This window comes from Ruditapes philippinarum, unplaced genomic scaffold, assembly GCF_026571515.1.
Source record: "Ruditapes philippinarum isolate M1 unplaced genomic scaffold, ASM2657151v2 ctg3474_1_1_1_1, whole genome shotgun sequence".
In the NCBI taxonomy this organism is placed as follows: Eukaryota; Metazoa; Mollusca; class Bivalvia; order Venerida; family Veneridae; genus Ruditapes; species Ruditapes philippinarum.
The window spans coordinates 66,708-82,987 of record NW_026853974.1 but is presented as its reverse complement, the minus strand read 5'-3'; the positions used below and the strand labels follow the sequence as shown (position 1 = coordinate 82,987).

Genomic DNA, 16,280 nt, shown 5'->3' with positions numbered 1-16,280 from the left:
ATGGACGAATTTTTATTATACTTTATAGAAATGTTCACCGCCATTAAATGAATTACTTCATACATGATCCAGTTCAAAGTTCAAGGTCACACTTGAGCTAATTGCTATGCATATCTATAATGCCCACATGTCCACCAAAAGCTTTTATGACGGGCGTATTTTGCGACAATGTTGCCCTTGTTTCAGAATGCGTTCTCTATTAATATACATCACGAATTGTTTGTTTCAGACTCAATATATTTAATTAAGAACTTTCAGGTGATTTAAAAACGGCTGTGAACAGATTGGTTTAAAGACCATAAAAATGGTAACATATAATTGCCCCAGTCGTTAGTTCCATTTGTTGTAAGATATATGAATATTTCTTATCGCATATTACGTCTGTATTTCAAATTGTATAGTAATTATTGTGATATCAAAAGTACATTTAGTGCCGATTTTGATATCATGTACTGTTAGTTATAAATTATATGAATAAATAATTAATAGAGTTTTCCTTGAGATGTTTTTGATGTTGTACGGGGGAAATCAAACTTTGCTACTTAACATGCACACAGATATTTGAACTCTTAACTAAAGAACCGGAAATTTCTCATATGATTGTTCAAACAATTAACCCGCGAGTATACATGTGATAAAAAAAATCTGATAGTTTGTATAAAAAGAAGTTTAACTTCCAAAACTGAAAAGGTCGGCTAGCTGGCTGCAACGCCATTATCAATATTTTTGACTAATCAAATGTGGTTTAGATATTTTTCATACTTTTTCTTCAAATCGCGTCAACAGTTTTTCTTGTCATAATAGTCAGCAAACTTTTGTTTAACAGTATACTTTATTGCTGACTATTACTCTACCTAATTGACATTTGTAGCACCAAACTAAATGAAACATATAAAAGGGCAAAAATAATGAGTTTTTGAAAGGTTACATGGATAATAACGGCATAAATTGTTGTCATTTTGTTATCTCGACCTGTTAGATGAGGGATTTACAACAGACGGAGGTCTTATCAATGATTGCCTTATGAGAATTGACGTTGGTGACGTGTGCACATAAATCACGTGACACGTTGTGGTGTGTTTCTAACAAATAAATTCATTATTTTATATCATTTTATATAGATAAACAAGATGGATTACAAGTCCAGTTATCTGATTTCACTGTTAGTTTGTCTAGCTAAGCCGTGCCTGTCAAATGAAGTTCAGATTGGTGTTATATTGCCTGAGAGTTCACATTACCCATGGAGCATACAGCGCGTTCTGCCAGCAATTAATATAGCGATTGAATATGTTCAAAATGATATTTTACCAGGGACAAGATTGGAGATTTTAGTAGCCGATTCGGATTGCTCGGAGACAAAAGCATCTTTGGCCGCCTTCGAATTATATCAGAAAAAAGCACATGTACTTCTTGGACCAGTGTGTAATTATGCTGTTGCCCCTGTTGCTAGATTTAGCACTAACTGGAATATTCCAATTATAACAGCAGGTGCGAGTGTTGTCGATTTTGACACTAAAAACGAGTTTAAATTACTTACAAGGATTCACGAAACTAAGACGCTTACAGCTGAAAGTGTCGTTCATTTCACTGAAGTTTTTAATTGGACTCACATTGGACTGATTTATGAAGAGAATGTTAGCTCTGCGAAATCAGAATGCTTTTTTACAATGCAGGCTATTTATTTCAAATTGATGAACCGCTATGGCATTGCACCTTATTCTCAAAAGTTTGACAAAAACTCCGACTTCGAGGATATATTACGTTCGGCATCTTCAAAAGCGACAGGTAGGTTTCTAGCTGGAATGTTTTTGTTATTGCTGTGAAATTACTTTATTTTTTATTTGTGCCAGTATCATGAAAAATGCTTAATTAATGTTGACATTGGTTTTGATACAAACTGGCAGTTTGTTCTTTTTAAATGGCCAACTTCTAGTAATTGGGAATGCAGCTTCCAATACACTTGCAGTTTGTGCATTCTATAATTCAAATTAGACATATTCAGTAAGAATTTGGTAGATAAGATATATTAGTTTCAATTAATTTCTACAATAAAAGTATTTTACTTAAAATGAGCCTTGTATAGCTTTATCAACTCTTGGTCTGTATATAGAAATAAAATTTGTTAATATAACGTTTTCGGATTTGATTACTAGTACACGTGTATGCTGTTCAGATACAAATAACATGATATTCATGCATCTTAAGATACATTTCTCAAAAAGTACCATTTCAAGGGTCAAGTGCAGGTAAGCCTGCTAAGCACGTTTGCAGAATTATGCCCCTTATCCGTATTACTTTTATCTAAAACTATCCAGCACTTAGAAAAGTGGATCAGGTTCTGTTTTTATCATGAATTCACTTTTGTAAGAAAATTTAGAGAATATTTTATGTGCCTGTCGATAAAATGCTATGTAAACTATGAAGATAAAAATAGTGAAACATGTTTTCATGACAATATAACATACACAATTTAATTGTTTCAAATGGAAGCAAAAAACATATGAGCCGCGTCACGACAAAACCAACAAAGTGCGTTTGCGACCAGCATGGATCCAGACCAGCCTGCGCATCCGCAAGAAACTGATAGCGAACAGCATGGATCCTGATAAGACTGCGCGGATGCACAGGCTGGTCTGGATCCATGTTGGTCGCAAACCCATTATGTTGGTTTTGTCATGATGCGGCTCATATGATAAGCGTTGTCATGTTTTTTCAGAAGACAATGAAATTTTGTTTGGAAAATTTCACGGTGAAACAATCTAAAATTACAAAGCACATATTTGTTTTTAGTAAACTTTTCATTTTATGTCGTCGCTGCTACACGTAAGTTTTAAATCATGCCTATTACTATCATTTTGTTAAATATCTTTTCTTAGTATTTATTGTTTGTGGCAATCCTGACTCTACCAGAGAGCTGATGATCAAAACACACAAGCTTGGAATGGACAGGGGAGACTATGTATTCATTAACATACATTTGGAAAACAGGTGATAACTCTTGTTACAGATGAATAATAAAGCTATGTACATGTATGACTATTATACCTACATATATATAAACAATTAAAAATCTATGCATGGAATTTATTATCCATCGACTTACCTGTTTTAAGATTTGAACAGTCCATTTGATTTTAAAAAGAAATCGGCGCGTAAATACAAGAGTGTAATTTCCGTAGTACTGAGCATGGTTTGACTAAACGGAAGTTCATGAATTTATTCTGATGACAAAGGTAATAAGGATTATTATGAATATCGGTATGTACCTAAGCACATAAACTGCATGTTTGTCAAACCTATAAAATACATCAGTTATAGAATTTTTGAAATGTACGTTTGATTTAATTGATGTGAGTAATGCAACATATATGTTTGTTGCTAAAACTTCTATACATCAACGTGACTAACATTCTTTGAATTCTTGCAATGTGTACCGCCAGTTTTAATTGCAAGACACCACTACAAAATATTCTAGTGACTAAAATATTTGTGGCGTAGGAGAAAATCCTCTAGAGCAGTTAAAGACTTAAAATAGCATTTTTTTGTGGGTTCAGTTACTGTTTCAAAAAGTTTACTCATTGGTCAAATGCATATAGGCTATCGTTTGCTTCTTTACATTTTGCTTTCTTTATCACAAATTATTTCACATTCATGTCTTCTGAAGGTGATAAGCATCTCAAATGTCTTAAAACCAGTATAACAACATTATAAAACAAACTTTTCAGAAGGAAACATATTTATTTCTTACTTTAAACTAAAAACAATGATTTGGGTTTAATTATCGTGCATAAGTAATGTTGTAATGTTATATAATAATGTATTTTTTCAGTGAGACAGTGACCTCGATATGAAGAACTACCTTGGTATCGTGAGTCATGATACTGATGAACAAACAACATGGAAGGAAAAAAGCTTATGACTTTATGAAATAAGTGTGCGGAACAAGCCAGTTATGAGTATAAGTCTTCACGTACGAAGTTAAAAGAAGAATCAAGGAATGTTCCCATATTACTTTGACGAGGAAACGTAGTTCAGTTGGTTCTGTTATTGAAGTTAGATTATTGTCAGTATGATCTTTTTTCATGTTATTCTGTGTTGCTTAGTGTTTATGTATATTTGGGGAGGATACTTCAAACAAATATTCCCTTTATTCCCTTTCCTATGAAACAAAAATGATTTCGTTTGAAACCATTGTAGATATGAAACATTTCTGGTACGTATCCAGAATAGTATATAGTTAACTAATAACAACCATTCAAGCTCCTTGTATATCATATTTTGCCAACTATGGTGTTCCGTTTTGGCCATCGTTTCTTCGCATTGATGACCTCTGATAAATCTAAATCGCGACGAAACGATACACTGAAGGAAGGAGACGAGACGCCAAAGCGACCAGACGATATGCCAAGAACATGACACAACGCGGTTTTAGGGTGTTTTTTATTGTTTTTTTTAGCAGACGTATCCAATGCAAAGAACAAATACAGTCCCACAGGAACAACATATATTACCCGTGATAATTAATGTGTTGAATGTTCTGTACTTTCTGTTTTCAGGTAAACAATTTTGTAGGGGCATTTCATGATGCTGTTGTGTTATATGCGCTTGCTTTAAATGAAACTATTGAGGCTGGTCAACCGATTTCTAACGGTACTGCTGTCACACATAGAATGTGGGACAGGACATTTAATGGTAAGTTGAATATTTCTCCTTTTAACACGCTAAAATCTTAAACAGACATGTCCGTCTTTCAATCTTATCATTTTCTTGGAAAATTTCAAGGCATGAACTTAATGCTTAGCGAACCAAGATCAGACGGCTCGGAGAAAAAAAAAACATGTTAGAAAATATAGAATATATATTCGCCAGCAGTTTAGAACCGTTCACCAGAAGGCGAGAGTCGACAATACGATAACGCGATGACGACAGTGCGTTGGCGACAGTGCGACAATGCAAAGACGACAGTACGACAATGCGATAGTGCGATGACGACAATGCGACAGTGCGATGGCGACAGTGCGATAACACTATCGCTCTATCGTCATCGTACTATCGCGTTATCGCATTGTCGCCATCGCACTGTCACATTCTCGTCATCGCACTGTCGCATTCTCGTCATCGCACTGTCGCATTGTCGTCATAGCTCTGTCGCACTATCGCATTGTCGCCTAAGTATTTTAACGTATAACCACGATGGCCCTAACGGTATTCCGTAGTGATTGCCATATACCTCGAGAAGAAAAACAGAGTTTTAATAAAAACATTTTTTCTTTTTTTTATTCTAGGCATAACAGGCACGGTTGCTATAGACGAAAATGGTGATAGATTGATGGATTATTCCCTTCTTGATATGGATCCACATACAGGACAGTACCAGGTTATATCATAAAGAAATAAATGAAACCCTTGTGTTGCATTTGTTTTGCTATTGTTCTATAAATAATATACAGCGTTTTTTTTATTGCTTTCTGAACTAAAAAAAGGCATACACATTTCCCCTCCTCAACACTTTGGGTTTCAATAAAAACAGAAATTTGGATTTCGATCACTATGAAATGTGAAAGCACAAAGATACAAAAAGGCTCAACTTTGTCGTATCATTTTGTAGTTCGCATTTCTTTTACATTCTCTGAAAAAGAGAAAGGGCGACCACTTAGAAAATTAGGTAACATAGAATACAACTGCCGTCCATAAATAGGCTAAAAAACAGAACCTTAACATTTATGTTTTCAATTTATTTATGGTTTCAATCTATTTATATGTGTACATAAAAAGGCAATGTCATATATTTTCTTTTTCATTTTAAGGTTGTTGCCAATTATTATGGAAAATCGAAACAAGTGGAATTTGTGCCAGGAAAACAAATTCACTTTGGTGCTGACAACGATGAACCTTCAACAGGTGATCCTTCATATTCAAATTAGGTGTTGCTTAATGAAGTATTTAGTTATCTGTTCTTTAAATGGCCTTAAATGAGCAAAAAACAAGCATTCAAAGGACGATGACTCAAATAGAAGCGCCTCTCATTTTTAGCTCGACTTTTCTATGAAAAGGGGAGCTATCCTACTCGCCCCGGCGTCGGCGTCGGCGTCGGCGTCGGCGTTGGCGTCACACCTTGGTTAAGTTTTTCGTACCACCCCACTTTATTTCAGAAGTATTACAAGTATGGCTTTGAACTTACCATACTTGTTCACCATCATAACCTCCATCTACAGACAAGAGTACATAACTCTGTCAAGGTTTTGACAGAATTATGGCCCTTTTTTGACTTAGAAAGTGTATTGAGCTTGGTTAAGTTTTTTGTACCACCTCACTTTTATTTCAAAACCATTGGAGGTATTGCTTTGAAACTGACCATACTTGTTTACCATCACGACCTTCATCAACAGACAAGAGGACATAACTCTGTCAAGGTTTTTGACAGAATTATGCCCTTTTTGACTTAGAAAATACATTGAATATGGGTAAAATCCACTTTTGCCTTAACCCTTTGAGATATTGCTTTGAAACTTTTAATGCTATTTCACATCATTACCCCCATCTGTACGCAAGAGAAGGTAACTCTGTCAAGGATTTGTTTTAAAAATTAAGGCCTTTTATCGACTTAGAATCTTGGTTAAGTTTTTTAGTACCAGTCCACTTTTTGACTGAACTGTTTGAGATATTAATTTGAAAGTTGGAATACTTGTTTACAATCATGATTCCCAAACATGTCCAGGAGAAGGTAATTCTGTCAAAGATTTTATTTGAATTATGGCCCTTAACTGTCAATGTTTTGTATTATAGGCAAGCACTAAAAAACTTAAAAAATCTAAAAAAATTCATTCCTATCCACTTGTTCACTTTACCATAAATTATTATTATCACACAATTCAGTAAAATAATTCTTCACTAAATATCTTAATGCTCATGGCCATTGTTCACTTTAAAAATACAGAGATTCTTGTATTGCCTTTTACTGCAAAAACTTTTTTTATTGGCAAGCAATAAAAAAGTCGAGCGCGCTGTCTTACGGACAGCTCTTGTTAAATATAATATTGCTTCTATTATAATCTCTTTAACCATGTTAAGTGTTTTAGAAGTAATTAAAAGATGAAATTTTATGTAACCCTGCCTACTAATGTTTGGATTTTGGTATATCGCTTACTATCATAATTACTATGTAAATTCTGGAGATTTTAGTCCGAAACAAAGAAAGCAGGACATACCTCAATCTGAAGTAACTAAAGATTAAAGGTTATGCTTAAATTAGGAAGATAAATTACTGTATTGAGTGCCTTAATTGTATATAGCATTATACTGCGTCAACTCCGGGACATATCACAGTCTGATGCTAACAACATCTTTGATAACATGCAGATAGCGCAAAATGTGATTGAAAAAACTTTTTAACGGGGACTCCAATCGCTTTGAAAAATGCATGAGAAGATTACTCTCTCTCTCTGAGACGAATCCAACGATATAAAAATCACAAAATTTTCAAAATGGTGGTTTGCACCCCCCATAAAACTTGGGTAAAGGGGAATATATTTTCCTTACTATAAAGCGAGCATTTTAAAAAATTTACATCTCCCAAAATTTTAAAACGTAAATAAAAACATCGATTGATCAAACTATACATATTCTTCATATCATCCTGCATATCCTGTTCTTTTCATTAAATCGACCAAGAAAAACTGAAATAGTCGATCTTGAATGTTTGAATGCGTTTTTCTCAAAATGGTAAAAATGGAGAACATTATAACATTAATTAATTGATTGACTAACTGACTGACGGACGGATAGATGGATTGATTGACTTAGTTGTTTCTTATGTAACAAGTTAGATGCTGCGCGCGCTTTCATTGTATTTAATCATCTGATTTTGTTTTTTTACATATCTTTAACCCCCATTTTTTAGATACTAAACAGAATAAGTCTGATAAACAACAGGGGATCAGTGAGATGTTGGAAGAATTGCAGAAATCTTTCGCTAAAGTCACCGCAGCTGTAGAAGAGCATAGAATCAAACTGGCAGCTATCACAAAATTGATAGACGAAGAATGAGATGACAGAAAAGATGAAGGCCGACGTTATGGGAAATACGAATACGAAAATAATGATTTTCATATTTTCTTATTGAGATTTATGACGAAGTTGTATTACTGATATATACAGTAACCTCTGTACATGTATATATACCAATTATAAACTTGAAGCATTATATGTGTTTTTATTCTTCTCGTTTAGCTACTTATCTGTTTAGCATAGATTTATAAAAGGTTCTTCTTAAGCAATTCAATTATGATTTTATGATTCATAAAGTAGGTTAACATTCCAGTATAAATTAATGTACCAGTGCTCTTAATAGTACGAGATATCCATTACCATTTTTAGCTCGACTATTCGAAGAATATGAGAGCTATTGTAGTCGCCCCGGCGTCGGCGTCAGCGTCCGCGTCGGCGTCTGCGTTGGTTAAAGTTTTTTGTAAATTCAAATATCTCAATTATTGCTTGAGATATTCAATTGAAACTTACAATACTTATTTATAGTAACAATGTACATCAGATTGACAAGTTGGACAACTCTGTCTACAATATTTACAGAATTATGCCCCTTTTTAACTTAGAAATTTTGGTTAAAGTTTTTTTGTAAATTCAAATATCTCAATTATTGCTTGATATTCAAAAACTCCGACTTCGAGGATATATTACGTTCGGCATCTTCAAAAGCGACAGGTAGCTAGGTTTCTAGCTGGAATGTTTTTGTTATTGCTGTGAAATTACTTTATTTTTTATTTGTGCCAGTATCATGAAAAATGCTTAATGTTGACATTGGTTTTGATACAAACTGGCAGTTTGTTCTTTTTAATGGACAACTTCTAATAATTGGGAATACATCTTCCAATACACTTGCAGTTTGTGCATTCTATAATTCAAATTAGACATATTCAGTAAGAATTTGGTAGATTAAATATATTAGTTTCAATTAATTTCTACAATAAAAGTATTTTACTTAAAATGAGCCTTGTATATCTTTATCAATTCTTGGTCTGTATATAGAAATAAAATTTGTTAATATAACGTTTTCGGATTTGATTACTAGTACACGTGTATGCTGTTCAGATACAAATAACATGATATTCATGCATCTTAAGATACATTTCTCAAAAAGTACCATTTCAAGGGTCTAGGGCAGGTAAGCCTGCTAAGCACGTTTGCAGAATTATGCCCCTTTTCCGTATTACTTTTATCTAAAACTATCCAGCACTGAGAAAAGTGGATCAGGTTCTGTTTTTATCATGAATTCACTTTTGTAAGAAAATTTAGAGACTATTTTATGTGGCTGTCGATAAAATGCTATGTAAACTATGAAGATAAAAATAGTAAAACATATTTTCATTACAATATTACATACACAATTTAATTGTTTCAAATGAAAGCAAAAAACATATGAGCCGCGTCACGACAAAACCAACATAGTGGGTTTGCGACCAGCATGGATCCAGACCAGCCTGCGCATCCGCGCAGTCTGATCAGGATCCATGCTGTTCGCTTACAAACCCTATTACAAGTAGAGAAAATGATAGCGAACAGCATGGAACAGCGGATGCGCAGGCTGGTCTGGATCCATGCTGGTCGCAAACCCATTATGTTGGTTTTGTCGTGACGCGGCTCAAATTATGTTTGGAAAACAATTTAAAAGTAAAAAGCACATACTAGTTTTAGTAAACTTTTTATTTTATGTCGTCGCTGCTACACGTAAGTTTTAAATCATGCCTATTACTATCATTTTGTTAATATCTTTTCTTAGTATTTATTGTTTGTGGCAATCCTGACTCTACCAGAGAGCTGATGATCAAAACACACAAGCTTGGAATGGACAGGGGAGACTATGTATTCATTAACATACATTTGGAAAACAGGTGATAACTCTTGTTACAGATAAATAACAAAGCTATGTACATTTATAACTATTATACCTACATATATATAAACAATTAAAAATCTATGCATGGAATTTATTATCCATCGACTTACCTGTTTTTAGATTTGAACTTAGAAGGAAATCGGTGTTTAAATACAAGAATGTAATTTCCGACAGTACAGAGCATGGTTACACTAAACGGAAGTTCATGTATTTATACTGATGACAAAGGCTAATGATTATAATGAACGTGACTTACATTTTTGAATTCTTGCAATGTGTACCGCAAGACAACACAGTGACTAAAATATTTGTGGCGCAGGGGAGAATACTCTAGAGCAGTTATAGACCCAATACGCATAAACACATCATTTCCGTTTTCAATAGCTTTTTTGTGTTTCCAAAAGTTTACTCATTGGTCAAATCCCTAGGCTATCGTTTGCTTCTTTACATTTTGCTTTCTTTATCACAAATTATTTCACATTCAACGTCTTCTGAAGGTGATAAGCATCTCAAATGTCTTAAAACCAGTATAACAACATTATAAAACAAACTTTTCAGAAGGAAAAATATTTATTTCTTACTTTAAACTAAAAACAATGATTTGGTTTAATTAATCGTGCATAAGTAAGTTGTAATTGTTATATTAATAAGTACTTTTTTCAGTGAGCACAGTGACCTCGATATCAGACTACCTTGGTATCGTGAGTCCGATACTGATGAACAAAACAACATGGCAAGGAAAGCTTATGAAACTCTTATGACAATAAGTGTGCGGGAACCAGCCAGTGCGGAGTATAATCACTTCAGTAACGAAGTTAAAAGAAGAACCAAGGCAATGTTCCCCAATATTAATTATGACGAGGAAACGGTAAGTTCAGTTGTTCCTGTTATTGAAGTTATGATTATTGCAGTTATGATCTTTTATCATGTTATTCTGTGTTTGCTTAAAGTGTTTTATGTACTTTGGGGAGGATACTTAAAACAAATATTCCCTTTCGTATGAAACAAATTGATTTCGTTGGAAAACATTGTGGAGATGAAACATTCCTGGTATGTATCCAGAATAGTATACAGTTAACTAATTACAACCATTCAAGCTCTTTATATCATATTGTGCCAACTATGGTGCTCCGTTTGGGTCATCGTTTCTTCGCATTGATGACCTCTGATAAATCTAAATCGCGACGAAACGATACACTGAAGGAAGGAGACGATACGCCAAAGCGACCAGAGGATATGCCAAGAACATGACACAACGCGGTTTTAGGGTGTTTTTTTTTTTAAAAAAAATTAGCAGAAGTACCCAATGCAAAGAACAAATATGGTCCCACGGGAACAACATATTACCCGTGATAATTAATGTGTTGAATGTTCTGTACTTTCTGTTTTCAGGTAAACAATTTTGTAGGGGCATTTCATGATGCTGTTGTGTTATATGCGCTTGCTTTAAATGAAACTATTGAGGCTGGTCAACCAATTTCTAACGGTACTGCTGTTACACATAGAATGTGGGACCGAACATTTAATGGTAAGTTGATTATTTCTCCTTTTAACACGCTAAAATCTTAAATGGATATGTCCGTCTTTCAATCTTACCATTTTCTTGGAAAATTTCAAGGCATGAACTTAATGCTTAGCGAACCATGATCAGACGGCTCGGAGAAAAAAAAAACATGTAAGAAAATATAGAATTTTTTACACTTCAAGTGACCATGCTAATGTTTTCAGTAAAGCAGTAAAGATTACTAATCTACAACTTCTGGCATTATTGTTGTAATAATTTGTACTCAACTTCTATACATCCGAAGGGCGGTATATTCAAATTCCACCGTCTATTTGTCTGTCTGTCCGTCTCCAGTTACACAACATTCAAAGATCAAGGTCACATTTACATTTTGAAGGTTCACATTTACACATGTTGTTAAAATTACACACATGTCCGGACTGTATTTTTGTTATGCATGAGAAGATTTTTAAACAATCTAGAATATATGTCTTACCACATCAAGAAGACGTGTCTTGTCCAAGACCCATGTCTCTACCTCAAAGGTCAAGGTCACAATTATTGTTTGAATGAGTAGAAGAGTTTAAAGGTACACATTCGCACTGTTACTTTGTCATGCATTGTCGGTTTTTAAAATATCTTCGCACAAATGTCTACCATATCATGTTGACATGTCGCGTCTATAAGCTCCATGTCACTACATGAAAGGTCAAGGTCACAGTTTGAGGTTGAAGATACACATTCATGTCCGGACTGCAGTAACTTTTTCATGCATTGAAGGATATCATAGAATAACTTTGCACAAGTGTTCTGTACGCAAAAGTATGTGTCGTGTGCAAAACTGTGTTGTCTCTACTTCAAAAGTCCAGGACACACTCGGAGGTTGTAGATTATTGAATCCTGTATGTATGCGAATATTTCTGTATTTGCAAACATTTGTGACTAGACTGTAATTTTCTTTTGCATGGATCAATTTCAATATAATTTGACACAAATGTCCAGCACATAAAGACGGCATGTCGCGTCGCTACGTACGAGAAATCTTTTCGAGGGCATTCATCACATTTGCGTGACATAAATTTAAATGAATTTCAATAATCTGGCATACCTTAAGATTAAGTTTTCTTTTAACATTTCTAATTTACCTGACGTTAAGATATCAGTGTTGTCATTGAGTTTCATGGGTTTGACTTATTTATAGTAAATATATATCTGTTCGTCTATAATTACATTTATATAGTATAATGGAAACTGTATCACTTATTTTCTAATGCCTTAGATTTCCTTCTTTACACAAGACAACGGCGATTTTAATAAACCTTAAATAATGGCTTTAGAGCATATTATATGCTTATTGACGTGCTGTATATAAAATTATTTGTCATGAAAGTAACCAAGTAGTATTCAGATTTCCTTACAAAATACTAACTCAATATAACTTTACTAGTTAAAAAAACAAAAACGTTCCAGGCAATTGGCAAATTAGTAACTTTTGAAAACCAAACAGGACACAAAAAAGTTAAATAAAAAGGTTTTTCTTTGGCATAATGGTACTAAAATTATCAGCTGAGTGTCATTTAATCCTGTAATGATGGTGTGTTATAAGAAATAAATCATATAAATTTCAGATTTGTAACTTTGTACTATCTGTTTCATTGAAAATGCTTATAAATGCATTGCATAACTGCTGATTATTTTATATAGTTCTTGATAGTTCAAATACATCAAAAGCATCAGTGTTTGAAGAAACAACAGAGTTTTAATAAAAACATTATTCCTTCTTTATTCTAGGCATAACAGGCACGGTTGCTATAGACGAAAATGGTGATAGATTGATGGATTATTCCCTTCTTGACATGGATCCGCAGACAGGACAGAACCAGGTTATATCATAAAGAAATAAATGAAACCCTTGTGTTGCATTTGTTTTGCTATTGTACTATGAATAATATATAGGTTTTTTATTGCTTTCTGAACTAAAAAAGGCATACACATTTTCTATCCTCGTCACGTTGGGTTCCAATACAAACAGAAATATGGATTTGTTCGAGAAGCTGGCTCACCTAGGATAGGTGGTAGAATCCAGGTACATGTAGAGGCTTATCTACGCCCTATTTCTCTATGAAATTTGAAAACACAAAAATACATAAAAGGCCCAACTTTGTCGTATCATTTGTGCTTGGCATTTCTTTTACATTCTCTGAAAAAGAGAAAGGCGACCATTTTGTGGACCAAAGCGACACATATAACATTTGTCGTGTAAAACTTTTGCATTGCATATATCCTGTCTCTTCTCCGCGACAAAGATTTAACAATGGAAATACACATTTATAAAGCTCGACAAAGTCAAACTTTTATGTCATTGATTTGGGGAATAGTTATATATCACCTTTTTCGCTTTATTAAATTTTCTCTTTTTCGAATTGTTGCAATTGTCGCATTCTTATATTATTACATTTTCGCTTTGTCACATTGTCGCATTTCCACGTTCCGATTGCACAAGCGCATTCCTGTCAATTGAAACAGACAAAGCTTACAAGATGTGAAAGCATATGATTCTGAATAAATTGTTGATATTAAACCATTTTTATTTCCATTATTGATCACATGCGTAACCGTAACGCAATAATGCGCAAGCAGAACGCATGACTTTTAAAGTGCACCTCGCGGTGTAAATGATACCGTTGCAATGAAATAATGTGAAAATGCAAAAACTATGGCAATTTCAGTCTACCAAATTACCTTCAGAAAAAAAATAAACGTTTATAAACAATACAAACATTCATGCTTCATACAAAACTGTTAATGAACTGTCCCCAATCTGAATATGTTCCTTTATTTCAAACCTGTGGTTAAGTAACAGTCTAGCGACATTTCTTGTTGCGTAGTCCACAATAACGTTTTGTGCTATATTTGAAACAACACAATTTCTTCTAAATAAACGTACGTGCGCTTAAATATCATCAACGGCGCGTTATTACCAATAAGGTATGCTACTGTTATACATCAAAGACAAATCACCGCATTAATCTTCAGACAGATTTAAATAACGCATTGGAAGATAAAAAGAAAATTAGGTAACATATAATACAACTGCCGTCCATAAAAGGCTAAAAAACAGAACCTTAACCTTTATGGTTTCAATTTATCTATGGTTCCAATCTATTTATATGTGTACATAAAAAGGTAATGTCATATATTTTCTTTCATTTTAAGGTTGTTGCCAATTATTATGGAAAATCGAAACAAGTGGAATTTGTGCCAGGAATACAAATTCACTTTGGTGCTGACAACGTTGAACCTTCAACAGGTGATCCTTCATATTCAAATTAGGTGTTGCTTATTGAAGTATTTAGTTATCTGTTCTTTAAATGGCCTTAAATGAGCAAAAACAAGCATTCAAAGGACGATGACTCAAATAGAAGCGCCTCTCCCATTTTTGTTATTTTCTCTTTAATCATGTTAAGTGTTTTAGAAGTAATTAAAAGATGAAATTTTATGTACCCTGCCTACTTATGTTTGGATTTTGGCATATCGCTTACTATCATAATTACTTTGTACATTCTGGAGATTTTAGTCTGAAACAAAGAAAGCAGGACATACCTCAATCTGAAGTAACTAAAGGTTAAAGGTTATGCTTAAATTAGGAAGATACATATTACTGTATCGATTGCCTGAAAGGTATATATAGCATTATACTGCGTTAACTCCGGGACATACCACAGTCTGTTGATAATAACATGGAGATAGCGCAAAAAAATTTTTTATTTGGGAATCAAATCGCTTTGAAAAATGCATGAGAAGATAGCTTTCTCTCTGATACGAATCCAACGATATCAAATAACACCAAATTTTCCAAATGGTGGTTAGCACACTATAAGACTTAGGCTACGGTATAATGTACATATATTGTTACCTTACTATAATAGCTAGCGAGCAACATATGTATCAAAATTGATATATCTCCAAATTTAAATCGTGAATAAATAAAAAATCGATTGATCAAACTATACATATTTTTCATATTATCCTGCATATCCTGTTCTGTTTTTTTTAACCGACCAAGGACAACAGAAATAATCGATCTTGGATGTTTGAATGCGTTTTTCTGAAAATGGTAAAAATGGAGAACATTATAACATTAATTAATTGATTGAATGATTGACTAACTGACTGACGGACGGAGAGATGGATTGATTGACTTAGTTGTTTCTTATGTAACAAGTTAGATGCTGCGCGCGCTTTCTTTGTATTTAATCATCGGATTTTGTTTTTACATATCTTTAACCCTCTGTTTTAGATACTAAACAGAATAAGTCTGATAAACAACAGGAGATCAGTGAGATGTTGGACGAGTTGCAGAAATCTTTCGCTAAAGTCACCGCAGCTGTAGAAGAGCATAGAATCAAACTGGCAGCTATCACAAAATTGATAGACGAAGAATGAGATGACAGAAAAGATGAAGGCCGACGTTATGGGAAATACGAATACGAAAATAATGATTTTCATATTTTCTTATTGAGATTTATGACGGAGTTGTATTACTGATATATACAGTAACCTCTGTACATGTATATATACCAATAATAAACTTGAAGCATTCTATGAGTTTTATTCTTCTCATTTAGCTTCTTATATGTTTAGCATAGATTTATAAAAGGTTCTTCTTAAGCAATTCAATTATGATTTTATGATTCATAAAGTAGGTAAACATTCCAGTATAAACTAATGTACCAGTGCTATTAATAGTACGAGATATCCGTTGATTTTTGTATTAGAATTACCATTATTACCATTTTTATAATCATTCTTACGAGTGCGAAGTTTAGCTGTTTATAAAATGAATCAATCAGCTCCCGAAAAATA

At 33.7% G+C, this 16,280-nt stretch overlaps 3 protein-coding genes across 3 annotated transcripts; all 3 read left to right on the top strand.

Moving 5' to 3' along the window:
• The first annotated feature begins 871 nt into the window (after positions 1–871).
• LOC132738589 (atrial natriuretic peptide receptor 3-like) lies at positions 872–3,011 on the top strand. Its single transcript, XM_060726120.1, has 2 exons — positions 872–1,785; positions 2,877–3,011. The coding sequence occupies exons 1-2, from the start codon at positions 1,131–1,133 to the stop codon at positions 2,990–2,992; spliced, it is 771 nt and encodes a 256-aa protein (XP_060582103.1). The 5' UTR covers positions 872–1,130; the 3' UTR covers positions 2,993–3,011.
• An 836-nt stretch (positions 3,012–3,847) lies between these two features.
• On the top strand, positions 3,848–8,203 carry LOC132738584 (receptor-type guanylate cyclase gcy-28-like). The gene is made up of 5 exons (XM_060726114.1): positions 3,848–3,868; positions 4,557–4,692; positions 5,286–5,377; positions 5,808–5,901; positions 7,901–8,203. Exons 1-5 carry the CDS (start codon positions 3,848–3,850, stop codon positions 8,044–8,046), a joined length of 489 nt encoding a protein of 162 aa, XP_060582097.1. The 3' UTR covers positions 8,047–8,203.
• A 467-nt stretch (positions 8,204–8,670) lies between these two features.
• Positions 8,671–16,016, top strand: LOC132738588 (receptor-type guanylate cyclase gcy-28-like). The gene is made up of 7 exons (XM_060726119.1): positions 8,671–8,718; positions 9,794–9,905; positions 10,574–10,778; positions 11,303–11,438; positions 13,206–13,297; positions 14,631–14,724; positions 15,715–16,016. The coding sequence occupies exons 2-7, from the start codon at positions 9,835–9,837 to the stop codon at positions 15,858–15,860; spliced, it is 744 nt and encodes a 247-aa protein (XP_060582102.1). The 5' UTR covers positions 8,671–8,718; positions 9,794–9,834; the 3' UTR covers positions 15,861–16,016.
• The last annotated feature ends 264 nt before the right edge of the window (positions 16,017–16,280 follow it).

What these genes read in the sequence shown, in the direction of transcription:
- LOC132738589 (XM_060726120.1), top strand. Translation starts at nt 1,131, where the DNA reads ATGGATTACAAGTCCAGTTATCTGATTTCACTGTTAGTTTGTCTAGCT. An exon ending in GGCATCTTCAAAAGCGACAG is followed by an intron (nt 1,786 to 2,876) that starts GTAGGTTTCTAG and finishes ATCTTTTCTTAG; the next exon opens with TATTTATTGTTTGTGGCAAT.
- LOC132738584 (XM_060726114.1), top strand. Translation starts at nt 3,848, where the DNA reads ATGAAGAACTACCTTGGTATC. An exon ending in TGAAGAACTACCTTGGTATC is followed by an intron (nt 3,869 to 4,556) that starts GTGAGTCATGAT and finishes TTCTGTTTTCAG; the next exon opens with GTAAACAATTTTGTAGGGGC. An exon ending in GTGGGACAGGACATTTAATG is followed by an intron (nt 4,693 to 5,285) that starts GTAAGTTGAATA and finishes TTTTTATTCTAG; the next exon opens with GCATAACAGGCACGGTTGCT.
- LOC132738588 (XM_060726119.1), top strand. Translation starts at nt 9,835, where the DNA reads ATGATCAAAACACACAAGCTTGGAATGGACAGGGGAGACTATGTATTC. An exon ending in GTGGGACCGAACATTTAATG is followed by an intron (nt 11,439 to 13,205) that starts GTAAGTTGATTA and finishes TCTTTATTCTAG; the next exon opens with GCATAACAGGCACGGTTGCT. An exon ending in CAACGTTGAACCTTCAACAG is followed by an intron (nt 14,725 to 15,714) that starts GTGATCCTTCAT and finishes CCTCTGTTTTAG; the next exon opens with ATACTAAACAGAATAAGTCT.